This window comes from Heptranchias perlo, chromosome 26, assembly GCF_035084215.1.
Source record: "Heptranchias perlo isolate sHepPer1 chromosome 26, sHepPer1.hap1, whole genome shotgun sequence".
In the NCBI taxonomy this organism is placed as follows: Eukaryota; Metazoa; Chordata; class Chondrichthyes; order Hexanchiformes; family Hexanchidae; genus Heptranchias; species Heptranchias perlo.
Genome location: NC_090350.1, coordinates 2,042,803 through 2,070,714, shown reverse-complemented (window position 1 = coordinate 2,070,714; position 27,912 = coordinate 2,042,803). Strand labels below are relative to the sequence as shown.

General features: G+C 49.2%; 1 protein-coding gene across 1 annotated transcript in view; it reads left to right on the top strand.

Moving 5' to 3' along the window:
• The window catches only part of LOC137342787 (granulocyte colony-stimulating factor receptor-like), a 100,786-nt gene that overhangs the window by 17,427 nt on the left and 55,447 nt on the right, over positions 1 to 27,912 (top strand). The window contains exons 5-6 of the mRNA XM_068006965.1: positions 6,785 to 7,007; positions 18,211 to 18,399. Coding sequence (XP_067863066.1) covers positions 6,785 to 7,007; positions 18,211 to 18,399 — 412 coding nt within the window. The remainder of the gene's footprint in view (positions 1 to 6,784; positions 7,008 to 18,210; positions 18,400 to 27,912) is intronic.

Genomic DNA, 27,912 nt, shown 5'->3' with positions numbered 1-27,912 from the left:
GAGTTCAGGGCTAGGGCAGGGGGGAACTGTCGGGAAAGTTTGGCTTGGTGCGCTAGGGGAAGGGAGGGAAACGGCAGAGGCAGCTGAACGGATGGTCTCAATCTTAGTGACAAAGAATTCCATGAGCTCCTCTCACTTGTTATTGGAGATGAGGATGGAGGGGGCAGGGGAGAGGGGTTTAAGGAGACGGTTTGTAGTGGAGAGAATCCGGGGGTTATCTTTTGCATTCCAGGATGATCCTGGAATAGTGAGCAGTTTTGGGAGAGGAGAGCAGGATCCCAATAATGCTTTATGTGGTCCAGCCCGATCTGGCAATGAATGGATAAACCAGTTACCCGCCATAAATGTTCAAGTCTGTGTCCCTTGGACTTAAGGGAGTGGAGATGAGGGCCGTACCGGGGTGAGAGAGAGTCATGGGGGCTGATTTTAGGGTGGCCGAGCGGGTGCGTCGGGGGCGGGAGCTCCGAAAATGGCGGAATCTCAGGGCGGGCTCGGAGCCCAGCTCCAACCCGCTCACTCCCGGGTTCCCTAGTGACATGTTCGGGTGCATGCAGCTCCCGCATGCGGGACTCCCACCGGCAATTAAAGCCGGAGGGATGACAATTTAAATACTTATTTAGATACTTGAGGTACTTGACAGACCTCATCGCCGGTCGCTGAAGGCCCTGTAAGAGAAGAGAACAGAAGGCAATATTAAGCACGATGACAGATGTTGAGGTGCTGAAGATGACAAGGCATGTTCACATCATTTGCTATTGTGAGGCTGAATATTAAAGTTCTGTCACCAGCCGTTTGTCGGGTGTCAGTCTCAGTGTCCCCGACGGACAGGCACTCGAGGGTGCGGCTCAATTCAAGAGCCTCCTGCTCCGCGTCCATAGGGACGACCTGATGTTGCGGCCCCCTCCGGTCCTCGCCCTCTCCCGTGCATTCTGGGCTCAGTTCTCCTATAAGGGGGGAAAGTAGAGAGGCGTGAGTGAGGGATGGTGACGTGGCCAACCGCTGAATGCATTGGTTTGGGTGAGGCTGACTGTGAAAGAGATGCATCAGAGGGTGAGTATGAGACAGAGCCATGAGATTGTGTGAGGATTGGGTTAAGTGGTAGTGGTGGGGTGAGTAATGGGGAGGTGAGGAAGTGCAGGTAAGTTGAGGATGAGCTTTGAGTGGGTGTGAGGAGTGATGCGATAGAGTAGTGTTGGCAGTGCAGAAGGAGTTGTGGGGTGGGGGTGGTGATGTGGAAGATTGAGTGTAGGAGAATGAGTAAGTGTACTCACTTTGACTGATCTGGTTAGGTCATTGAAGCGCTTCCTGCACTGGATCCAGGTGCGGGAGATGTTGCTGCTGCTGGTGACCTCCTCTGCCACCTTGAGCCAGGCCTTCTTGGTGGCACAGACAGGCCACTTCCTCTTGTCCACTGGGTAGAAAATATCCCTCCTCCTCCTCACCCCATCCAGTAACACCTGGAGTGAGGCATCGGTAAATCTGGGAGCAGCCTTTCCCCTGGTCTGCTCCATGCTGTACTTTTGGTTCTTTGCTGCAGGAGCAGCCATTGGAGGAGTGCCCCTTTAAATATGGCTCCTCCAGCTGACAGCCTGTGATGCGGGTGGACAGTCCGCCCACTGCGCAGGTTGACAACGGGAAACCCGGAAGCCACGGTAAGTGGCTCCAATTTACCCGCGATCGGGTGGGGAACGGATGGATTTTACTGGGCAGGTTACCCACGCACCCAATTGCACCCCCGCTGCCAACCCACCTCCCTGGTAATATCGAGGCCCCCCCACTGCCAACCCACCTCCCTGGTAATATCGGGGCCCCCTCACTGCCAACCCACCTCCCTGGTAATATCGGGGCCCCCCCACTGCCAACCCACCGACCTGGTAATATCGGGGCCCCCCCACTGCCAACCCACCTCCCTGGTAATATCGGGGCCCCCCCACTGCCAACCCACCGACCTGGTAATATCGGGGCCCCCCCACTGCCAACCCACCTCCCTGGTAATATCGGGGCCCCCCCACTGCCAACCCACCTCCCTGGTAATATCGGGGCCCCCCCACTGCCAACCCACCTCCCTGGTAATATCGGGGCCCCCTCACTGCCAACCCACCTCCCTGGTAATATCGGGGCCCCCCCACTGCCAACCCACCTCCCTGGTAATATCGGGGCCCCCCCACTGCCAACCCACCTCCCTGGTAATATCGGGGCCCCCCCACTGCCAACCCACCTCCCTGGTAATATCGGGGCCCCCCCACTGCCAACCCACCTCCCTGGTAATATCGGGGCCCCCCCACTGCCAACCCACCTCCCTGGTAATATCGGGGCCCCCCCACTGCCAACCCACCTCCCTGGTAATATCGGGGCCTATGTGTTATGTGGGGAATGAATGGATGAACCAGTTATCCGCCATTAACGTTCAAGTCTGTGTCCCTTGAACTTAAGGGAGTGGAGATGAGGGCCGTACTGGGGTGAGAGAGAGTAATAGTTTTAATGGGGACAAGGACATGAAAGGTGAAGGTGAGGATGTGATTGAGCAGAAATGTGGTGGTGAATGGAGGGCCAAAGACCAGACAGTTGGGAATTTGAAAGTGCCGTTGTCAGTGACTTGGGGGGAAGAGTTTTTTCCAGGGGTGGACACAGAAGGAAGTGGGATTGGGAGGGGGACGGGGATGTGGGTGGAGAGGGATAAAAGGAAGTGATCAGAGATGGCCTTAACCGTGATTGACACGATGGGAGTAGAGAGGCCACGTGAGATGGCAAGATCGAGCTCGCTCTTTCTGCCCCTCGCACATTCTCTTCATCCCTTTCGCTCACTCTCTTACCTCTCTGATTCTCTCTGTTTCTCTCAGTTGCTCTCTTTCTCGCTCTCTTTCATCCACTTGCTCTCCCTTTCCCCCGCGCGCTCTCCCTTTCCCCCGCGCGCTCTCCCTTTCCCCCGCGCGCTCTCCCTTTCCCCCGCGCGCTCTCCCTTTCCCCCGCGCGCTCTCCCTTTCCCCCGCGCGCTCTCCCTTTCCCCCGCGCGCTCTCCCTTTCCCCCGCGCGCTCTCCCTTTCCCCCGCGCGCTCTCCCTTTCTCCCGCGCGCTCTCCCTTTCCCTCCGCGCTCTCCCTTCCCCCCCGCGCTCTCCCTTTCCGCCGCGCGCTCTCCCTTTCCCCCGCGCGCTCTCCCATTCCCTCGCGCGCTCTCCCTTTCCCCCGCACGCTCTCCCTTTCCCCCGCACAATGTCCCTTTCCCTCCACGCTCTCCCTTTCCCTCGCCACTCACTCTCTCCCCGCACAATCTCTCTGTCCCCATGTGCTCTCTATTTCGCTTGCCTGCACTCTCAATCCCATGCTTTCCCTCATTCTCTCTCTCCCTTTCCCTCGCGTTCTCTCCCTCACTCTTGCTCTCCCTCCCATGGTCTCTCCCCCTCACTATCGCTCCATCATTCTCTCCCTCTCCCTCGCTGCCATTTTCCCCTCGCTCTCTCCCTCACTCCCGCATTCCCCTCGGTTTCTCTCCCTCGCTCTCTCTCTCCCTCGCTCTCTCTCTCTCCCTCCCTCGCTCTCTCTCTCTCCCTCGCTCTCTCTCTCTCTCCCTCGCGCTCTCTCTCTCCTTCGCGCTCTCTCTCCCTCAAGCTCACTGTCCCTGGCGCTCTCCCTCAGTCATTCTCTATCTCCTTAGTTCTCTATCTCGCTCGCTCGCTCTCTCCACCTCGTTCTCTCTCTCTTTCGTGCTTTCCCTCACTCTCTCTCTCTCCCCTCCTATCGCTTTCCCTCTCTCTTTCCCCTGCTCCCTCTATCCCTCCCTCCCTCACTCCTTCCTTCGCTCTCTCCCTCGTACCATCCCCTTGCTGTCTCCCTCCCTCGCTCTCTCTCCCTCGTTCTCTCTCTCTCGCTTACTCTCTCTCTCCCTCGCTCTCTCTCTCTCTCTCGTGCTCTCCCTCGCGCTTGCTCTCCCTGGCTCGCTCTCTCTCTCTCTCTCCCTCATGCGCTCTCTCCCTTGCTCTCTCTCTCTCCCTCGCGCTCTCTCTCCCTCTCGCGCTCTCTCTCCCTCGCGCTTTCTCTCTCCCCCTCGCGCTTTCTCTCTCTCCCTCCCTCTCTCGCTCTCTCTCCCTCCCTCTCTCGCTCTCTCTCCCTCCCTCTCTCGCTCTCTCTCCCTCCCTCTCTCGCTCGCTCTCCCTCCCTCTCTCGCTCGCTCTCCCTCCCTCTCTCTCTCTCCCTCCCTCTCTCGCTCTCTCTCCCTCTCTCGCTCTCTCTCGCTCTCTCTCCCTCCCTCTCTCGCTCTCCCTCCCTCCCTCTCCCTCCCTTCCTTGCTCTTTCTCCCTCCCTCGGTCTCCCTCCCTCGCTGGCTCTCTCTACCTCACTCTCTCTTTCCCTAGTTCTCTCTATCTCACTCGCTTTCTCTCTCTCTCCCTTGCTCTCTCCCTCGTGCTCTCTCTCTCTCTCCCTTGCTCTATCTCCCTCGCTTGCTCTCTCTCTCCCCCCTCTCCCCTCGCTCTCTCTCTCCCTCTCTCTCCCCCTCGCTCTCGCTCTCTCTCTTCACCTTGTTCTCTATCTCTTTCTCACTTTCTCTCGGCCCCTCTTTTAATCCCTTTCGTTCAGTCTCTTATCTCTCTGATTCTCTCTCTTTCTCTCAGTCACTCTCTTTCTCACTCTCTTTCCCACGTGCTATCTCTTCCACTCACGCTATCTCTTACACTCACGTGCTCTCTTTCCCTCTTTCCCTCTCTTTCTCATGCTTTCCCTCGTTCTCGTTCTCTTTTGCTTTCTCTCGCTCTCTCTTTCGCTCACTTTCCCTCGCTCGCTCTCTCACTTTCTCTTTCTCTCTCTCCATCTCTTTCTCTCTCTCTATCTCTGCTCCTCTCCCTCCCTTTGCCCCGTTCTCTCTCGCTCTTTCCCTCTCTATCTCTTTCACTTTCTCTTTCTCTCTCTCTATCTCTGCTCCTCTCCCTCTCTTTGCCCCGTTCTCTCTCGCTCTTTCCCTCTCTCTCTCACTTTCTCTTTCTTTCTCTCTATCTCTGCTCCTCTCCCTCCCTTTGCCCCGTTCTCTCTCGCTCTTTCCCTCTCTATCTCTCTCACTTTTTCTTTCTCTCTCTCTATCTCTGCTCCTCTCCCTCTCTTTGCCCCGTTCTCTCTCGCTCTTTCCCTCTCTCTCTCACTTTCTCTTTCTTTCTCTCTATCTCTGCTCCTCTCCCTCCCTTTGCCCCGTTCTCTCTCGCTCTTTCCCTCTCTATCTCTCTCACTTTTTCTTTCTCTCTCTCTATCTCTGCTCCTCTCCCTCTCTTTGCCCCGTTCTCTCTCGCTCTTTCCCTCTCTCTCTCACTTTCTCTTTCTTTCTCTCTATCTCTGCTCCTCTCCCTCCCTTTGCCCCGTTCTCTCTCGCTCTTTCCCTCTCTATCTCTCTCACTTTTTCTTTCTCTCTCTCTATCTCTGCTCCTCTCCCTCCCTTTGCCCCGTTCTCTCTCGCTCTTTCCCTCTCTATCTCTCTCACTTTCTCTCTCTCTAGCTCTGCTTCTCTCCCTCTCTTTGCCCCGTTCTCTCTCGCTCTTTCCCTCTCTATCTCTCTCACTTTCTCTCTCTCTATCTCTGCTCCTCTCCCTCCCTTTGCCCCGTTCTCTCTCGCTCTTTCCCTCTCTATCTCTCTCACTTTCTCTTTCTCTCTCTCTATCTCTGCTCCTCTCCCTCTCTTTGCCCCGTTCTCTCTCGCTCTTTCCCTCTCTCGCTCGCTCTCTTGTGTTGGAGGGGAAGGGACTGTTTGTTGGTGGATATTCTGTTGGGAGCCGCCATCAACAACAACAAAAACAACAACAATTTGCATTTATATAGCGCCTTTAACGTGGTAAAACGGCCCAAGGCGCTTCACAGGAGCGATTATCAAACAAATTTTGACACTGAGCCACGTAAGGAGATATTAGGACAGGTGATTAAAAGGTTGGTCAAAGAGGTAGGTTTTAAGGAGCGTCTTAAAGGAGGAGAGAGAGGCGGAGAGGTGGAGAGATTTAGAGAGGGAATTCCAGAGTTTAGGGCCTAGGCAGCTGAAGGCAGGGCCCCCAATGGTGGGCAGGGGGAGGAATTAAAATCAGGGAGGCACAAGAGGTCAGAATTGGAGGAGGGCAGAGATCTCGGAGGGTTGTAGGGCTGGAGGAGGTTACAGAGATAGGGAGGGTCGAGGCTTTGGAGGGATTCGAAAACAAGGATGAGAATTTTATAATCGAGGCATTCCCGGACCAGGAGCCAATGCAAGTCAGTGAGCACAGGGGTGATGGGTGAACGGGACTTGGTGCGAGTTAGGATACGGGCAGCAGAGTTTATGGGGGTTGAAGATGGGAGGCCAGTCAGGAGAGCATTGGAATAGTGGAGTCTAGAGGTAACAAAGGCATGGATGAGGGTTTCAGCAGCAGATGAGCTGAGGCAGGGGCGGAGACGGGCGATGTTACGAAGGTGGAAGTAGGCGGTCTGGGTGATGGAGCGGATATGGGGTCAGAGGCTCATCTCAGGGTCAAATAGCCTCAGACAGGGGCCGGGGAGAGGGATGGAGTCGGTGGGAAATGATGCTTAACCCAGGAACCTGTGCTGGAGCCTTGACCGGGATTGGCCGGTGTTTTTGACCCCGACCCTCTGGGATTGAGATTCGGGAAATTCTGCCTTATGATTGGATGATTCTATAAATATGCTGCCCACTCGAGGGCTGACTGCAGGAATAATGGTGGGAAGTTGGGCCTGTCTGAATCAGGTGATTGGGGCTGTGTTTGGCCAAGGTCACTTCAGGACAATTCGTGTGAGATTTTGAGTATGTTTTTAATGTCTCTACAGGAACTGAAACAGTCTGAAGTGAACGGGAGGATCAGGGGCTACAGGGTGAGCCACAGGTGGGAGGCACAGAGCAGTCACACTGAGCTCACTTTGTGCAACACGACCAATCGAACCTGCAGAATCCCAGCACCAACAGGAAGTGGCAACATTTGTATTACTGCTTACAACAGAGCTGGCGAATCACCCGCAGCAGAGCTGGGACTGAAAACACTCCACCATAGAGGCAAGTTCCACACAGGACACGGCCGTCTGTAAACTGGCGAGGGAAAGGGGGATTACCTCAGCTGCATTCCACACTGTTCGTAAAATCGAGAGTGAAAACAGCAGCATCTTTGAACTGGGGGAGTCTGTGTCCGGGGGGGGGGGGGCCGGGAGGGGGAGGGAGGGAGGGAGGGGGAGGGAGGGAGGGAGCAGCAAGTTGCAATGTTTAGAAACCCCTGTGGAGCTGTAATTATTTTGAAGAGTAACAGACATCAAATTTTTAAACATAAAGGAGTGTGAGACAGAATAGGAGAAAAAAGAGAAAGTGGGAGAGGGAGTGAGGAGAGAGATCAATCTGAGCATAACTTAGGAACATAGGAACAGGAGGAGGCCATTCAGCCCCTCATGCCTGCTCCGCCATTTGATAAGATCATAGCTGATCTGTGATCTAACTCCATATACCTGCCTTTGGCCCATATCCCTTAATACCTTTGGTTGCCAAAAAGCTATCCGTCTCAGATTTAAATTTAGCAATTGAGCTAGTATCAATTGCCGTTTGCGGAAGAGAGTTCCAAACTTCTACCACCCTTTGTGTGTAGAAATGTTTTCTAATCTCGCTCCTGAAAGGTCTGGCTCTAATTTTTAGACCGTGCCCCCTACTCCTAAAATCCCCAACCAGCGGAAATAGTTTCTCTCTATCCACCCTATCTGTTCCCCTTAATATCTTATAAACTTCGATCAGATCACCCCTTAACCTTCGAAACTCCAGAGAATACAACCCCAATTTGTGTAATCTCTCCTCGTAACTTAACCCTTGAAGTCCGGGTATCATTCTGGTAAACCTACGCTGCACTCCCTCCAAGGCCAATATGTCCTTCCGAAGGTGCGGTGCCCAGAACTGCTCACAGTACTCCAGGTGCGGTCTAACCAGGGTTTTGTATAGCTGCAGCATAACTTCTGCCCCCTTGTACTCCAGCCCTCTAGATATAAAGGCCAGCAGTCCATTAGCCTTCTTGATTATTTTCTGCACTTGTTCATGACACTTCAATGATCTATCTAACTTGTTCTGGAATTTGAGGAGCCAACGATTCATATTGTCCCTGGTCTCGCACAGCCTTCGGTCCTGCTTCAGACACAGACATATGGTCCAGAACACAAGGGCAAGCTCATGTTACATCCCTGGTTCACGCTATTATATCAAGGAGACACAGGGCAGGAGTGCGGTCAACTCCCATCACATTAAGACACTCAGGCCACTCATGGGAGCAGCCGCGCACTGAACTCGAAAAGGTGTCTGTGGCAGAACTGAATTTGTAACAAAGGGGAACAGAGAGAGAGAGAAAGTGAGAGAGGGAGATGGATGAATGGGGTGGGGGAGAGTGAGAGAGAGAAGGTGAATGGGGAGGGGAGAGAGTGAGAGAGAGAAGGTGAATGGGGAAGGGAGAGAGTGAGAGAGAGAAGGTGAATGGGGAGGGGAGAGAGTGAGAGAGAGAAGGTGAATGGGGAGGGGAGAGAGTGAGAGAGAGAAGGTGATTGGGTAGGAGAGAGAGAGAAAGTGAGAGAGAGATGGTGAATGGATAGGAGAGAGAGAGAAAGTGAGAGAGAGAAGGTGAATGGGTAGGAGAGAGAGTGAGAGAGAGAAGGTGAATGGGGAGGAGAGAGAGTGAGAGAGAGAAGGTGAATGGGGAGGGGAGAGAGTGAGAGAGAGAAGGTGAATGGGGAGGGGAGAGAGTGAGAGAGAGAAGGTGAATGGGGAGGGGAGAGAGTGAGAGAGAGAAGGTGAATGGGGAGGGGAGAGAGTGAGAGAGAGAAGGTGAATGGGGAGGGGAGAGAGTGAGAGAGAGAAGGTGAATGGGGAGGGGAGAGAGTGAGAGAGAGAAGGTGAATGGGGAGGGGAGAGAGTGAGAGAGAGAAGGTGAATGGGGAGGGGAGAGAGTGAGAGAGAGAAGGTGAATGGGGAGGGGAGAGAGTGAGAGAGAGAAGGTGAATGGGGAGGGGAGAGAGTGAGAGAGAGAAGGTGAATGGGGAGGGGTGAGAGTGAGAGAGAGAAGGTGAATGGGGAGGGGAGAGAGTGAGAGAGAGAAGGTGAATGGGGAGGGGAGAGAGGGAAAGTGAAAGATGGTGAATGGAAAGGAGAGGGAGAGAAAGTGAGAGAGGCAGATGGAAAATGGGGAATCATAGAATGGTTACTGCACAGAAGGAGGCCATTTGCCTCATCGAGTCCATGCCAGTTCTTTGTAAGAGCAATCCAGCTAGTCCCATTCCCCCGCCCTTTCCCCGTATCGCTGCAAATTTTTTCCCTTCAAGTATTTATCCAACTCCTTTTTGAAAGCTACGATTGAATCTGCCTCCACCACCCCCTCAGGCAGCGCATTCCAGATCATAACTACTCGCTGTGTAAAAAAGTTTTTCCTCATGTCACCTTTGGTTCTTTTGCCAATCACCTTAAATCTGTGTCCTCTGGTTCTTGACCCTTCATGATTTTAAACGCTTCTATCAAATATCCTGTCAACCTTCTCTGCTCGAAGGAGAACAACCCCAGCTTCTCCAGTCTATCCACGTAACTAAAGTCCCTCATCCCTGGAATCATTCTAGTAAATCTCTTCAGCACCCTCTCTAAGGCCTTCACATCTTTCCCAAAGTGCAGTGCCCAGGATTGGACACAATACTCCAGTTGTGGCCGAATCAGTGTTTTATAAAGGTTCATCATAACTTCCATACTTTTGTACTCTATGCCTCTATTTATAAAGCCCAGGATCCCGTATACTTTTATAACCACTTTCTCAACCTGTCCTGCCACCTTCAAAGATTTGTGCACATATACCCCCAGATCTCTCTGTTCCTGCACCCCCTTTAGAATTGTACCATTTTGTTTATATTGCCTCTCCTCGTTCTTCCTGCCAAAATCTATCACTTCGCACTTCTCTGCATTAAATTTCATCTGCCACGTGTCCGCCCATTCCACCAGCCTGTCTATATCCTCTTGAAGTCTATCACTATCCTCCTCACTGTTTACTACACTTCCAAATTTTGTGTCATCTGCAAATTTTGAAATTCTGCCCTGTTCACCCGAGTCCAAGTCATTAATATATATCAAGAAAAGCAGTGGTCCTAATACTGACCCCTGGGGAACACCATTGTACACCTCCCTCCAGTCCGAAAAACAACCGTTCACCACTACTCTCTGTTTCCTGTCCCTTAGACAATTCTATATCCATGTTGCTACTGCCCCTTTTATTCCATGGGCTTCAATTTTGCTGACAAGCCTATTTTGCGGCACTTTATCAAACACCTTTTGAAAGTTCATATACAAAACATCAACTGCACTGTCCTCATCAACCCTCTCCGTTACCTCATCAAAAAACTCAATCAAGTTAGTTAAACACGATTTGCCTTTAACAAATCCGTGCTGGCTTTCCTTTATTAATCCATGCTTCTCCAAGTGACTATTAATTCTGTCCCGGATTATCGTTTCTAAAAGTTTCCCCACCACTGAGGTTAAACTGACTGGCCTATAGTTGCTGGGTTTATCCTTACACCCTTTTTTGAACAAGGGTGTAACATTTGCAATTCTCCAGTCCTCTGGCACTGCCCCCGTATCTAAGGCTGTTTCGAAGATTATGGCCAGTACCTCCGCAATTTCCATCCTTAATTCCCTCAGCAACCTATGATGCATCCCATCCGGACCGGGTGATTTATCTACTTTAAGTACAGCCAGCCTTTCTAGTACCTCCTCTTTAGCAATTTTTACCCCAACCAGTATCTCAACCACCTCCTCTTTTACTGTGACTTTGGCAGCATTTTCTTCCTTGGTAAAGACAGATGCAAAGTATTCATTTACGACCTCGGCCATCCCCTCTGCCTCCATGAGTAGATCTCCTTTTTGGTCCCTAATCAGCTCCACCCCTCCTCTTACTACCTGTTTAATATTTATATTACTATTGAAGACTTTGGATTCTCTTTTATGTTGGCCGCCAGTCTATTCTCAAACTCTCTCTTTGCCCCTTTTATTTCCTTTTTCACTTCTCACTTTCAATACTCAGCCTGGTTCTCACTTATATTTTCAACCTGACATCTGTCATACGCCCCTTTTCCTGCTTCATCTTACTCTCTATCTCTTTCATTATCCAGGGAGCTCTGGCTTTAGTTGCCCTCCCTTTCCCCCTTGTGGGAATGTACCGAGACTGTACCCGAACCATCTCATCAAAGACTGCCCACTGTTCAATTACAGATTTGCCTGCCAATCTTTGATTCCAATTTACCCGGGCCAGATCCGTTCTCAACCCACTGAAATTGGCCCTCCTCCAATTAAACATTTTTTACTCTGGATTGCTCCTTATCCTTTTCCATAACTAATCTAAACCTTATGATACTATGATTGCTATTCCCGAAATGCTCCTCCACTGACATTTGCTCCACTTGACCCACCTCAATCCCCAGATCCAGATCCAGCAATGCCTCCTTCCTCATTGGGCCAGAAACAAACTGATCCAGAAAGTTCTCCTTTTTTAAAATTCGTTGATGGGATGTGGGCGTCGCTGGCGAGGTCAGCATTTATTGCCCATCCCTAATTGCCCTTGAGAAGGTGGTGGTGAGCCACACTTCAGAAATTCCTCCCCCTCTTTGCCCTTTACACTATTATTATCCCAGTCTGTAATAGAATAGCCTCATTCTACGATTCGAGGGGGAGCAGAGAGAGAGTAAGTGAGAGAGAGAGGTGGTGAATGTGGAAGAGAGAGTGAGAGAGAGGTGGTGAATGTGGAAGAGAGAGTGAGAAAGTGAGAGAGAGATGGTGAATGGGGAGTTGAGAGAAAGTTTGAGATCATGAATGAGGAACAGAAGGCGTGAAAGTGAGAAAGAGAGATGGTTAATTGGGCAGAGTGAGAGAGAAAGCGAGAGAGAGAGATGGGGAAGAGAGAGAGAGATGGTGAATGGAGAACAGAGAGAGAATGTGAGAGAGACAGATGGTGATTGGGGAACAGAGAGGGAAAGTGAAAGAGAGCTGGTGAATTTGGAGGAGAGAAAAAGAGAGAGATGGAGAATGGGTAGGAGAGAGAGAAAGTGAGATGGTGAATGGGAAGGAGAGAGAGAGAAAGTGAGAGAGAGATGGTGAATGGGTAGGAGAGAGAAAGTGAGAGAGAGATGGTGAATGGATAGGAGAGAGAGAAAGTGAGAGAGAGATGGTGAATGGGTAGAAGAGAGAGAGAAAGTGAGAGAGAGATGGTGAATGGATAGGAGAGAGAGAGAAAGTGAGAGAGAGATGGTGAATGGGTAGGAGAGAGAGAGAAAGTGAGAGAGAGATGGTGAATGGGTAGGAGAGAGAGAGAAAGTGAGAGAGAGATGGTGAATGGGTAGGAGAGAGAGAGAAAGTGAGAGAGAGATGGTGAATGGGTAGGAGAGAGAGAGAAAGTGAGAGAGAGATGGTGAATGGATAGGAGAGAGAGAGAAAGTGAGAGAGAGATGGTGAATGGGTAGGAGAGAGAGAGAGAAAGTGAGAGAGAGATGGTGAATGGGTAGGAGAGAGAAAGTGAGAGAGAGATGTTGAATGGATAGGAGAGAGAGAGAAAGTGAGAGAGAGATGGTGAATGGGTAGGAGAGAGAGAGAAAGTGAGAGAGAGATGGTGAATGGGTAGGAGAGAGAGAGAAAGTGAGAGAGAGATGGTGAATGGGTAGGAGAGAGAGATGGTGAATGAGGAGCAACAAGAGATAGAGGGGAATGATGGGAAGCAACAACAATTTGCATTTCTATAGTGCCTTCAATGTGGTAAAACATCCCATGGTGATTAACGGGGCCAAATATGAAACAAAATTTGACACAGAGCAACGGAGATATTAGGACAGGTGACCAAAAGCTTGATCAAAGAGAAGGGTTTTACGGAGCATCTTAAAGGAGGAGAAAGAGGGAGAGAGGCGGAGAGGTTTAGGGCGGGAATTCCAGAGCTCAGAGCCCAGGCAGCTGAAGGCACGGCCTCCAATGGTGGAGTGATTAAAATCGGGGATGCGCAAGAGGCCAGAATTGGAGGAGCTCAGAGATCGCGGAGGGTTGTAGAGCTGGAGGAGGTTACAGAGATAGGGAGGGGCGAGGCCATGGAGGGATTAGAAAACAAGGATGAGAAATTTAAAATCGAGGCATTGCTGGACCGGGAGCCAATCTAGGTCTGTGAGCACAGGGGTGATGGGTGAACGGGACTTGGTGCGAGTTAGGATACGGGCAGCAGAGTTTTGGATGAGCTCAAGTTGATGAAGGGTGAAAGATGGGAGGCCGGATAGGAGAGCATTGGAATATTCAAGTCTAGAGGCATGGATGAGGGTTTTAGCAGCAGATCAGCTGAGGCAGAGGAGGAGACGGACGATGTTACGGAGGTGGAAGTGATGGGGATCAGAGAGAGATATTGGACAGTGATGCGGATCAGAGAGGGAGATATAGGAGAGTGAAGGGGAGCAGAGAGGGAGATATAGGAGAGTGAAGGGGAGCAGAGAGGGAGATATAGGAGAGTGAAGGGGAGCAGAGAGGGAGATATAGGAGAGTGAAGGGGAGCAGAGAGGGAGATATAGGAGAGTGAAGGGGAGCAGAGAGGGAGATATAGGAGAGTGAAGGGGAGCAGAGAGAGATATAGGAGAGTGAAGGGGAGCAGAGAGGGAGATGTAGGAGAGTGAAGGAGATCAGAGAGAGAGAGATGGAGGAGAGTGAAGGGGATCAGAGAGAGCGATGTAGGAGAGTGAAGGGGAGCAGAGAGAGGGAGATATAGTAGAGTGAAGGGAGCAAGAGAGCGCAATATAGTAGAGTGAAGGGGCAGAGTGGGAGATATAGGAGAGTGAAGGGGATGAGAGAGAAAGATATAGAAGAGTGAAGTGGAGCAGAGAGAGAGAGAAAGGAGATTGAAGGGGAGCGGAGAGGGAGATATAGGAGATTGAAGGGGAGCAGAGAGAGAGAAATTGGTAGAGTGAAGGGGAGCAGAGAGGGAGAAAGAGGAGAGTGAAGGGGAGCAGAGAGAGAGATATAGGAGAGTGAAGGGGAAGAGTGGGAGATATAGGAGTGTGAGTGGTGAGTGTCTGGAACGAGCTGCCAGAGGCAGTAGTAGAGGCGGGTACAATTTTGTCTTTTAAAAACGTTCGGACAGTTACATGGGTAAGATGGGTATAGAGGGATATGGGCCAAGTGCAGGCAATTGGGACTAGCTTAGTGGTATAAACTGGGCGACATGGACATGTTGGGCCGAAGGGCCTGTTTCCATGTTGTAAACTTCTATGATTCTATGATTCTATAGGAGAGTGAAGGGCAGCAGAGAGAGATATAGGACAGTGAAGGGGAGTAGACAGGGAGTAATAGGAGAGTGAAGGGGATCAGAGAGAGAGAGAGATATAGGAGAGTGAAGGGGATCAGAGAGGGAGATATGGGAGAGTGAAGGGGAGCAGAGAGAGATATAGGAGAGTGAAGGGGAGCAGAGAGGGAGTTATAGGAGAGCAAGGAGGTTATGATGGAGCTGTATAAAACACTGGTTAGGCCACAGCTGGAGTACTGTGTGCAGTTCTGGTCGCCACACTACAGGAAGGATGTGATCGCTTTGGAGAGGGTGCAGAGGAGATTCACCAGGATGTTACCAGGGCTGGAGCGCTTCAGCTATGAAGAGAGACTGGGAAGATTGGGTTTGTTTTCCTTGGAGCAGAGGAGGCTGAGGGGGGACATGATTGAGGTGTACAAAATTATGAGGGGCACAGATAGGATGGATAATATGGAGCTTTTTCCCTTCGTTGAGGGTTCTATAACAAGGGGACATAGATTCAAGGTAAAAGGCGGGAGGTTTAGAGGGGATTTGAGAAAGAACTTTTTCACCCAGAGGGTGGTTGGAGTCTGGAACTCACTGCCTGAAAGGGTTGTGGAGGCAGGAACCCTCACAACATTCAAGAAGCATTTGGATGAGCACTTGAAATGCCATAGCATACAAGGCTACGGACCAAATGCTGGAATATGGGATTAGAGTAGACAGGGCTGATGGCCGGCGCGGACACGATGGGCCGAAGGGCCTCTATCCGTGCTGTATAACTCTATGACTCTATGAAGGGTATCAGAGAGAGAGAGAGATATAGGAGAGTGAAGAGGAGCAGAGATGGAGATATAGGAGAGTGAAGGGGAGCAGAGATAGAGATATAGGAGAGTGAAGGGGAGCAGAGAGAGAGATACAGGAGAGTGAAGGGGATCAGAGAGAGAGAAAGATATAGGAGAGTAAAGGATATCAGAGAGAGATATAGGAGAGTGAAGGGGAGCTGAGAGGGAGTTTTAGGAGAGTGAAGGGTATCAGAAAGAGAGAGAGATATAGGAGAGTGAAGGGGATCAGAGAGAGAGATATAGGAGAGTGAAGGGGGTCAGAGAGAGAGATATAGGAGAGTGAAGGGGATCAGAGATGGAGATATAGGAGAGTGAAGGGGATCAGAGAGAGAGAGATAGGAGAGTGAAGGGGATCAGAGAGAGATATAAGAGAGTAAAGGGGAGCAGAGATGGAGATATAGGAGAGTGAAGGGTATCAGAGAGAAAGAGAGATATAGGAGGCCAGCATTTATTGCCCATTCCTAATTGCCCTTGAGAAGGTGGTGGTGAGCTGCCTTCTTGAACTGCTGCAGTCCGTGTGGTGAAGGTTCTCCCACAGTGCTGTTAGGAAGGGAGTTCCAGGATTTTGACCCAGCGACAATGAAGGAACCGTGATATATTTCCAAGTCGGGATGGTGTGTGACTTGGAGGGGAACGTGTAGGTGGTGTTGTTCCCATGTGCCTGCTGCTCTTGTCCTTCTAGGTGGTAGAGGTCGCGGGTTTGGGAGGTGCTGTCGAAGAAGCCGTGGTGAGTTGCTGCAGTGCATCGTGTGGATGGTACACACTGCAGCCACAGTGCGCCGGTGGTGAAGGGAGTGAATGTTTAGGGTGGTGGATGGGGTGCCAATCAAGCGGGCTGCTTTATCTTGGATGGTGTGGAGCTTCTTGAGTGTTGTTGGAGCTGCATTCATCCAAGCAAGTGGAGAGTATTCCATCACACTCCTGACTTGTGCCTTGTAGATGGTGGAAAGGCTTTGGGGAGTCAGGAGGTGAGTCACTCGCCGCAGAATACCCAGCCTCTGACCTGCTCTCGTAGCCACAGTATTTATATAGCTGGTCCAGTTAAGTTTCTGGTCAATGGTGACCCCCAGGATGTTGATGGTGGGGGATTCGGCGATGGTAATGCCGTTGAATGTCAAGGGGAGGTGGTCATTGCCTGGCACTTATCTGGCGCGAATGTTACTTGCCACTTATGAGCCCAAGCCTGGATGTTGTCCAGGTCTTGCTGCATGCGGGCTCGGACTGCTTCATTATTTGAGGGGTTGCGAATGGAACTGAACACTGTGCAGTCATCAGCGAACATCCCCATTTCTGACCTTATGATGGAGGGAAGGTCATTGATGAAGCAGCTGAAGATGGTTGGGCCTACGACACTGCCCTGAGGAACTCCTGCAGTAATGTCCTGGGGCTGAGATGATTGGCCTCCAACAACCACTACCATCTTCCTTTGTGCTAGGTATGACTCCAGCCACTGGAGAGGGTAGACTTAATAAAGTGAGAGAAAGTGAGATGAGGAATCAAGGCACAAAGACAAGGAGGGAATGAAGTGGAGCAGTGATGGACACTTCTTCCAGTTTGTTCGGTTTTCTGTCTGCTGAATTGGGGCCAGATCACTTCCTATCTCATGGAACTGTGCCATCTCCCTGTCCTGTCCCCTTATCACTGGCTCTTAAATTCCCCTTTCCTCTTTTATGGTATTGTGTTTTGCCATTTCCCAATTTCTCTCCTGCTCTCACATCAGTTATTTCCCCCATTTCATCTGTCAGATCCAATGGGAATCGGCTCGGTGTGTGGAAGAGCAGAGGGATTTGAGGGACAGGTTTCCAGGATGTTAAAGGCAGCACCTCAGGGTGATGAGGCTGTGACAAAGTGATTGGAATTCGAGGCTTTGTCACAAGAGACCTAGAATCTAAAAACCAAGAGAGAATGATAATCCTACATAAAACTTTAATAAGCCCTCAATTAGATACTGTGTGCAGTATATTGGGCTCCACATTATAGGAAGTATGTTGAAGCTTTGGAACACAGGAACAGGAGGAGGCCATTCAGCCCCTCGAGTCTGTTCTGCCATTCAATGAGATCATGATTGATCTGTGACCTAACTCCATATACCCGCCTTAGCCCCATATCCCTTAATACCTTTGGTTCACAAAAATCTATCAATCTCAGATTTGAAATTAACAATTGAGTTAGCATCAACTGCAGTTTGTGGAAGAGAGTTCCAAACTTCTACCACCCTTTGCGTGTAAAAGTGTTTCCTAACTTCACTCCTGAAAGTCCTGGCTGTAATTTTTAGACTCTGTCCCCTCGTCCGAGACTCCCCAACCAGTGAAAATAGTTTCTCTCTATCTACCCTATCAATTCCTCTTAATATCTTGAAAACTTCAGCTTTAGAGAGGGTCCAACACACTGGGATCTTCCTGCTGCCTGTCCAGGCCAGTGTTTGAGGATTGGTTTGTATTGTTATCAGAAGACAAGTTAGTAAATCCTTGCTTCAAGTGGAAAGTGCTCAGCTCAACCCTGTCGCATTAAATATCTGTGCTCCGTGCAGCCAGAAATCTGAAAATAATCCAACCGCATACCTGTCAGTGGTCAGTTAATTCCGTGTATTTCTAATTCATAGAATCATAGAAAGTTACAGCACAGAAGGAGGCCGTTCGGTCCATCGTGTCCGTGCCGGCCGAAAAAGAGCTATCCAGTTTAATCCTATTTTCCAGCACTTGGTCCGTAGCCCTGTAGGTTACAGCACTTCAGGTGCACATCCAGGTACTTTTTAAATGAGTTGAGGGTTTCTGCCTCTCCCACCCTCTCAGGCAGTGAGTCCCAGACCCCCACCACCCTCTGGGTGAAAAAAATTCTCCTCAACTCCCCTCGAATCCTTCTACCAATCACTTTAAATCTATGCCCCCTGGTTATTGACCTCTCTGCTCAGGGAAATAGGTCCTCCCTATCCACTCTATCTAGGCCCCTCATAATTTTATACACCTCAATTAAATCTCCCCTCAGCCTCCTCTGTTCCAAAGAGAACAACCCAGCCTATCCAATCTTTTCTCATCGTTAATATTCTCTAGCTATTGGCCTATTGTTTATTCTGTGTCCCTGATCTGTGGATTATTTGCTGCTTCTCCTTATTTTTCAGCCTTTGCACTTCTTTCCCCAAGCGTGTCCATCACTCCGATTAATGAACATAGTCTCCAAATCAAGTGGTCAGCCCCCAGAGCCCCAGTGACAGGCTATGTGGTGGAATGGTTTGAAATATCGGAAGGAGTTACCTGTGATATCAACTGGAAGAAAGAGTCTGCTGACAGCATCAGTTCCGTGCTGCAAGGTAGGAAGCAAGTGTCTCGAATCGTAGAATCGTGCCTGTGCCAGCTCTTTGGAAGAGCTATCCAGTTAGTCTCATTCCCCTGCTCTTTCCCCATAGCCTTGCAAATTTTTCCATTCCAAGTATTTATCCAATTCCCTTTTAGAAGTTATTATTGAATCTGCTTCCATAACATCATAACAACTCGCTACTTAAAAAAATTCTCCTCATCTCTTCCCTGGCGTTTTTACCAATTATCTTAAATCTGTATCCTCTGGTTACTGACCCTCCTGCCACTGGAAACAGTTTCTCCCTATCTACTTTGGTTGGGGATTCTAGGAGTAGGGGGCACAGTCTAAAAATTAGAGCCAGACCTTTCAGAAGTGAGATTAGAAAACATTTCTACACACAAAGGGTGGTGGAAGTTTGGAATTCTCTTCCGCAAACGGCAATTGATACTAGCTCAATTGCTAAATTTAAATCTGAGATAGATAGCTTTTTGGCAACCAAAGGTATTAAGGGATATGGGCCAATGGCAGGTGTATGGAGTTAGATCACAGATCAGTCATGATCTTATCAAATGGCGGAGCAGGCACGAGGGGCTGAATGGCCTACTCCTGTTCCTATGTTCCTTCTATATCAAAACCCCTCATAATTTTGAACACCTCTGTTAAATCTCCCCTTAACCTTCTTTGCTCCAAGAAGAACAATCCCAGCTTCTCCATTCTCTCCATGTAACTGAAGTCAAGTTTTAAGGTAACTTTGTCACGTCTACAGCCCATCCCCCGCCGCTGCTGTTACCTGCTGAGCTCATTATTATCCTACTGGTCTGACTGGTTTTTCAGTTTTATTTTTTACAGCGTGGTTCCTGGCTAGAAATTCACTCTGCTGGGCCCGAGTCCATTTCTCTGCCACTTCTGGATCTTACAGTGACCTGGGGATTTGTCGGCCTTTAGTCCCATTAATTTTTCCAATACTTTTTCTTTACTAATCTTAATTACGTTAAGTTCCTCCCTCTCTTTAGACCCTTGGTTTGCCACTATTTCCAATATGTTTTTTGTGCTTGCGCTAATACCTATACCAAGATGGCGTCTGGCGCACATCACGCTGGCAACGTGCGTGCGCAGCCAACACACCACTTGGCACTTCAAGAGGCCGCGTAGCGCCTAAACAATGGCCGCTACATGGCCCATTTTCTCATCCAAGAGTCCCCTAGTTCTAGACTCTCCAGCCAGGGGAAACAATAATAGATCTATGAAGACAGATATAAAATATTTGTCTCTGCCATTTTCTTTTTCCCCCTTATAATTTCTCCTGTCTCAGCCTCTAAGGGACCCATGTTTACTTTCGCTAAACTCTTCCCTTTTACATACTTGTAGAAGTTCTTACAATCTGTTTTTATATTTCTTGCCAGTTTGCTCTCATATTCAATTTTCTCCCTCTTCATCAATTTCTTGGTCATCCTTTGTAGGTTTCTAAAACCCTCCCAATTCTTATGCTTACTACTCTTTTTGGCAAAATTGTAAGCCTCTTCTTTTATTCTAATACTATCGTTAGCTTCCCTAGTTAGCCACAGTTGGATCACTTTTCCTGTCAAGTTTTTATTCCTCAAGGGAATGTATATTCATTGGGAATTATGAACTATTTCTTTAAATGTTCACCATTGCTTATCTACCATTATATCTTTTAATCTAATTTCCCAATCTACCTTCACCAACTTGCTCCTCACACCTACATAATTGGCCTTGTTTAAATTTAAGATCTTAGTTTTGGACTTAACTACATCACTCTCAAACTCAATATGAAATTCGTTACACAATACTAGATCTAAAATAGCCTGTTTCCTAGTTGGATCCTCGACATATTGTTCCAGAAAACTGTCTCGAATGCATTCCATGAACTCGTCCTCCAAACTACTTTTGCCAATTTGGTTTGCCCAAGTAGCTTCTGGACTCACTCACCCTCCACACCTGTCTCCAAACCTGGACATCAGTTCCAAGCAGACTCCACCCTATCTACATCAACTTTATCCCACCACGGGACCTCGGACTTCAACTTTGGACTCCCTCCTATTGTCTCCTCTCTATTCCCTGTTTATTACCAGGACCTATATATCCCAATTTTGTTACATGACCTTGTCTATGTAACGTGAGTTTCCCTGTGTCCATTCACGAGTGTGTTTTGCTGCCGCTCCAGACCTGAGCCCATCGCTTCCAATTCCCCTTTTTTTACCCTTTTTTCTTCTTTCTCTTCACCTCTCCTCGGCCCCTCTTCCCTATCATCATGCCTCATTTCGTTTTTCCCCTCTCAGATACTCTGCCCTCCCAAATCCTTACCCCAACCAATCAGCAGTCCTCGACCTTCCTACTTTCCTGTCACTGTCCCAGGCTTCACTCCCTCTTAGATAATTCTACACCTGCCCTCTGTGCCTCTCTCAGCATCCTCCGAAGGGCACATCGAGGCACTCGTCATTTTCTCCTTACGAGCAGCAACCCCAACTGCCCCGCCCTACTCTCTCACCGACTTTCCCGCCTAGCGTGCCCACTAGGGGCTAATCTTGCCAACCTCCTCCCATCCCATTCACCCCTCCCAGCGCTGACCCTGTGGACTCTGCCAGTAGATCAGCTATCACCGCCCCTCTCCGCCTCTCCCTCCAGAATGTCCGTTCACTTGTGAACAAGGTCCTTGCCATCCATAAGTTTATTGTGGATGATTGCATCGATATCATGGCCTTAACGGAAACCTGGCTGACGGGTGATGACACCTTCCCCTGAAGCCTCCCCACCCGGCTATATCTCCCACCACCTGCCCCGCCCAGACCACCGCGATGGCAGTGTGGCCCTTATCACCAAATCACACTTTGGTCTGTGCCCCTACTCCTCTGGTACCTTCTCTTCCTTTGAGCATCTCACCTTGTCCCACCCCTCTCACCTCTCCTTTAGATTCTTCGTTCTCTGCCACCCACCCAAGTACCAAGCCAAGGTTCTCAGCGAGATATCTTCGCTGCTTTCCTCCCTCAGCCTCTGCACTGAGTGACTTCTCATCCTCAGTGACTTTAACCTCCATCTCAACTCATCATGCCCTCTCTCTCCCCTCTGAGTTCCCTGCCCTTCTATCCTCCTTTAATCTCTCCTCCATATAAACTCCCCGACCCATATTCTCAGCCACCCCCTCGATCTTGCCATCTCACGTGGCCTCTCTACCTCCATCGTGTCAATCACGGATAAGGCCATCTCTGATCACTTCCTTGTATCCCTCTCCACCCACATCCCACTTCCTTCTGTGTCCACCCCTGGAAAAAACTCTTCCCCCCAAGTCACTGACAACGGCACTTTCAAATTCCCAACTGTCTAACCTTTGGCCCTCCATTCACCACCACATTTCTGCTCAATCACACCCTCACCTTCACCTTTCATGCCCTTGTCCCCATTAAAACTATTACTCTCTCTCACCCCGGTACGGCCCTCATCTCCACTCCCTTAAGTCCAAGGGTCACAGACTTGAACGTTTATGGCGGGTAACTGGTTTATCCATTCATTGCCAGATCGGGCTGGACCACACAAAGCATTATCGGGTCCTGCCCTCCTCTCCAAACACTGGTCACTATTCCAGGATCATCCTGGAACGCAAAAGTAACCTCCGGCTTCTCTTCTCCACTACAAACCGTCTCCTTAAACCCCTCTCCCCTGCCCCCTCCACCCTCACCTCCAGTAACAAGTGAGAGGAGCTCATGGACTTCTTTGTCACTAAGATTGAGACCATCGTTCAGCTGCCTCTGCCGTTTCCCTCCCTTGCCCTCACCCACTGAACTGACCTTCCTCTACAGTACCCTCTGCCCTAGCCCTGAACTCACATCTTTCTCTAGTTTCTCTCCTATCTCCCCTCATGTCCTCTCCGAGCTCATCTTGCCCATGAGACCCACCTCCTGCTCCCTCAACCCTATTCCCACCAAACTGCTGACCACCCAACTTCCCTTCCTGGCCCCCATGTTAGCTGATATTGTTAACGGTTCCCTCTCCTCAGGTACTGTCCCCTCCCCTTCAAATCCTCGGCTACTGACCCCTCCTCAAAAAACCCACGCTTGACCCCTCTGACCTTGTAAACTCCCGCCCCATCTCCACCCTCCCTTTCCTCTCCAAAGTTCTTGAACATTTTGTCATCTCCCAAATCTGTGCCCATCTTTCCCACAACTCCATGTTTGAATCCCTCCAATCAGGTTTCTGTTCCTGCCACAGTGCTGAAACGGCCCTTATCAAAGTCACAAATTACATCCTGTGTGACAGTGACCGTGGTAAACTATCCCTCCTCATCCTTCTCCACCTGTCTGCAGCCTTTGACACATTGACCACTCCATCCTCCTCCACCGCCTCTCCTCCATCGTCCAGCTGGGTGGGACTGCCCTCGCCTGGTTCCATTCTTATCTATCCAGTCGTTCTCTTCCCGCTCCCACACCGTTACCTCTGGAGTTCCTCCGAGGATCTATCCGTGACCCCTCCTATTTCTCATCTAATTGCTGCCTCTCGGCGACATCATCCAGAAACACAACGTCAGATTCCACACAGACACTGATACCCAGCTCTACCTCACCACCACCTCCCTCGACCCCTCCACTGTCTCTCATTTGTCACATTGCTTGTCCGATGTCCAGTACTGGATGAGCAAAAATTTCCTCCAACTAAATATTGTGAAGCCAGAAGCCATTGTCTTCAGTCCCCGCCGCAAATTCTGTTCCCCACCCACCGACTCCATCCCTCTCCCCGGCCACTGTCTGAGGCTGAACCAGACTGTTCACAACCTCGTCATCCTATTTGATCCTGGGATGAGCTTCTGACCCCATATCCGCTCCATCACCAAGACCGCCTACTTCCACCCCCGTAACATCGCCCGTCTCTGCCCCTGCCCCAGCTCATCTGCTGCTGAAACCCTCATCCAGGCCTTTGTTACCTCCAGACTCGACTATTCCAATGCTCTCCTGGCCGGCCTCCCATCTTCCACCCTCCATAAACTTGAGCTCATCCAAAACTCTGCTGCCCGTATCCTAACTCGAACCAAGTCCATTTCACCCATCACCCCTGTGCTCGCTGACCTACATTGGCCTCAATTTTAAAATTCTCATCCTTGTTTTCAAATCCATGGCCTCGCCGCTCCCTATCTCTGTAACCTCCTCCAGCCCTACAACCCTCCGAGATCACTGCGTTCTTCCAATTCTGGTCTCTTGCGCATCCCCGATTTAATCGTTCCACCATTGGCGGCCGTGCCTTCAGCTGCCTCGACCCTAAGCTCTGGAATTCCCTCCCTAAACCTCTCCGCCTCTCTATCTCTCTCTCCTTTAAGACAACAACAACAACCTGCATTTATGTAGAGCCTTTAATATAGTAAAACATCCCAAGGCACTTCACAGGAGAGTAATCAGACAAAACTTGATTCCAAGCCACATAAGGAGATATTAGGGACAGGTGACCAAAAGCTTGGTCAAAGAGGTAGGTTTTAAGGAGCATCTTAAAGGGAGAGGCGGAGAGATTTAGGGAGGGAATTCCAGAACTTGAGGCCTGGGCAGCTGAAGGCAAAGTTGCCAATGGTGGAGCGATTTAAAATCGTGGATGCGCAAGAGGCAAGAATTGGAGGAATGCAGGGATCTCAGAGGGTTGTAGGGCTGGAGGAGGTTACAAAGATAGGGAGGCGTGAGGCCATGGAGGGATTCGAAAACTAGGGTGAGAATTTTAAAATTGAGGCGTTCCCAGACCGGGAGCCGATGTAGGTCAGTGAGCACAGGGGTGATGGGAGAACGGGACTTGGTGCGAGTTAGGATACGGGCAGCAGAGTTTTGGATGAGCTGAAGTTTATGGAGGGTGGAAGATGGGAGGCCGGCCAGGAGGGCATTGGAATAGTTGTGTCTAGAGGTAACAAAGGTATGGATGAGGGTTTCAGCAGCAGATGAGCTGAGGCAGGGACGGAGACGGGCGATGTTATGGAGGTGGAAGTAGGCGGTCTTGGTGATGGAGCAGATACGTGATCAGAAGCTCATCTCAGGGTCAAATAGGGCGCCAAGGTTGCGAACGTTCTGGATCAGCTTCAGACAGTGGCCAGGGAGAGGGATGGAGTCAGTGGCTATGGAGCGGAGTTTGTGGCGGGGACTGAAGACAATGGCTTCGGTCTTCACAATATTTAGTTGGAGTAAATTTTTGCTCATCCAGTACTGGATGTCGGACAAGCAGTGTGACAAATCAGAGGCAGCAGAGGTGTCGAGGGAGGTTGTGGTCAGTGTACATGTGGAACCTGACATTGTGTTTTCAGATGATGTTGCTGAGGGGCAGCGTGTAGATGAGAAATAGGAGGGGTCACGGATAGATCCTTGGGGGAGCTCCAGAGGTAATGGTGTGGGAGTGGGAAGAGAAGTCATTGCAGGAGATTCTCTGGTCTGCTTCTTAAAACCTACCTCTTTGACCAAGCTTTTGATCACCTGTCCTAACATCTCCTTATGCGGCTAGGTGTGAAATCTTGTTTGATAATCGGTCCTGTGAAGCACCTTGCGATGTTTTACCACTTTAAAGGTGCTATATAAATGCAAGTTGTTGCTGTTGTTGTTGTACTGCATCCCTGGTACCATTCTAGTAAATCTCCTCTGCACCCTCTCTAAGGCCTTGACATCCTTCCTAAAGTGCGGTGCCCAGAACTGAACACAATACTCCAGCTGAGGCCTAACCAGTGTTTATAAAGGTTTAACATAACTTCTGTGCTTTTGTACTCTATGCCTCTATTAATAAAGCCCAGGATCCCATATGCTTTTTTAACTGCTTTATCAACTTGTTTTGCCACCCTCAAAGATTTGTGTATGTGCGCCCCCAGGTCTCTCTGTTCCTGCACCCCCTTTAAAATTGTACCATTTAGTTTATTTTTGCCTCCCCTTCATTTTTCCTTCCAAAATGTATCACTTCACAATTCTCTGTGTTAAATTTCATCTGCCATGTGTCTGCCCATTTCACCAGTCTGTCTCTGTCCTCCTGAAGTCTGTTACTATCCCCCACATTATTACATTTCTGAGTTTCATGTCATCCACAAACTTTGAAATTATACCCTCTATACCCAAGTCTGGGTCATTAATATATATCAAAAAGAGCAGTGGTCCTAATACTGACCCCTGGGGAACACCACTGTAAACTTCCCTCCGGTCTGAAAAATAACCGTTCTCCACTACTCTCTGCTTTCTGTCCATTTGCCAGTTTTGTACCCACGCTGCCACTGTCCCTTTAATCCCATGGCCTTTAATTTTTCTAATAAGTCTATTATGTGGCACTTTATCAAACACCTTTTGAAAGTCCATATAAACAACATCAACCGCACTCCCCTCATCGACCCTCTCCGTTACTTCATCAAAGAACTCCATCAAGTTAGACAAACACAATTTTTAACAAATCCGTGCTGACTTTCATTTATTGGCCCAGACTTTTCCAAGTGCCAATTAATTTTGTCCCGGATTATTGTCTCTGGAAGTTTCCCCACCACCGACGTTAGACTGACTGGCCTGTAATTACCGGGTTTATCCCTCTCCCCTTTTTTGAACAGGGGTGTAATATTTACAATCCTCCAGTCCTCCGGCACCGCTCCCATATCTAAGGAGGATTGGAAGATTGTGGACAGAGTCTCTGCAATTTCCCCCCTCACTTCCCTCAGTAACCCAGGATGCGTCCCATCCGGACCGGGTAACTTTTCTACTTTGAGTACTGCCAATCTTTTAAGTACCTCCTCTTTATCTATTTTTATCCTATCCAATATCACTCCTAGCTCCTCCTTTACTGCTCCAATGGCAGCATCTTCTTCTCTAGTGAAGACCGATGTGAAGTATTCATTTAGTGTCTCAGTCAGGCCCTCTGCCTCCAAGATGGTCTCCTTTTTGATCCCTAATCAGCCCCACCCTTCCTTTGACTATCCTTTTACTGCGTTTATAAAAGACTTTTGGATTCCCTTTTATGTTACTCACTAATCTATTCTCAGACTCTCTCTTTGCCCCTCTTATTCCCTTTTTTAGATCTCCTCTGTACTTTCTGTATTCAGCCTGGTTCTCTATTGAATGATGAACCTGACATTTATCAAAAGCCTCCTTTTTCTGTTTCATTTTAATCTCTATATCTTTAGTCATCCAGGGAGCTCTATCTTTGGATGCCCCTCCTTTCCCCCACATAGGAATGTGTCTACTCTGTACCCGAACTATTTCTTCTTTGACAGCCTCCCATTGCTCATTTACTGTTTTACCTGCCACTCTTTGATTCCAATTCACCTGAGTCAGATCCCTTTTCAACTCACTGAAATGAGTTGTCTAATGTGTGTATTAAGTAATTCCTTCTGATAGGCAAAAGAACCAGAGGGGAGATGAGGAGAAATTCTTTTACGCAGCGAGTTGTTATGATCTGGAATTCACTGCCTGAAAGGGCGGTGGAAGCAGATTCAATAATAACTTTCAAAAGGGAATTGGATAAATACTTGAAGGGGAAAAATTTACAGGGGAAAGAGCAGTGGAATGGGACTAATGGGATAGCTCTTTCAAAGAGCTGGCACAGGCACGAGGGGCTGAATGGCCTCCTTCTATGCTGTATCATTCCGTAATTCTATGAAACGTCCTGATGCAGCATTTGTTTAAATTCCTTCAGAATTCACCAGTTTTGTAATAACCTCATCTACTCACCTTCCATATCAAATATGGAATATCCCTTTGAGGGATATTGTTGGGGGCAGTGAATTTCTGTTTCACAGGAGCCTCTTAGCCTCAGTAAAAGATTCAGAGAAACCAGTAATTACAGACCTGTTGGTTTAATGTCAGCTGTGGGGCAGTTACTGGAATCTATCATCAGGGACCGAGTGACTGAGCACTTGAACAAATATCAACTGATCAGAGAGAGTTGGCAGGGATTTGTAAAGGGTGAGTCACGTCTTACTAATCGAGTCAAATTTTTTGAGGAGGTCACTAATAAGGTCGATAAGAGAGTATCTGTGGATGTTATTGATATGGACTTTCCAGAAGACATTCGACAAGGTTCCGCATAATAGATTATTAGCAAAAAAATGAGTGCACAGAGTTGGAGGTAATCTTGTGACTTGGGTCAGTAATTAGTTGGGAGGTAGGAGAGAGAGGGATCATTCTCTGATTGGTGGGATGTGACAAATGGTGTTCCCCAGGGATCTGTCCTGGGGTTTTACCTTTTCACCATATTTATTAATGACTTGGGTGAAGGAATAGAGAGCCGTGTATCTAAGTTTGCTGACAACAATAAGTTAGGAGGCAAAGTAAATAGTGTAGATGGGAGCAGGAAGTTGCAAAGGGACATTGATAGATTCAGTGAGTGGGCAAAACTGCAGCAGATGGAGTTCAACATGGGGAAGTGTGAGGTCATCCACTTTGGACCGAAGAAAGATAAATCAGGGTATTTTCTAAATGGGGAGAAGCTCGGAACTGTGGAGGAGCAGAGAGATTTAGGGGTCCAAGTACAGAAATCACTCAAAGCTAGTGGACAGGTTCAGAAAATTAAAAAAAAGGCCAATGGC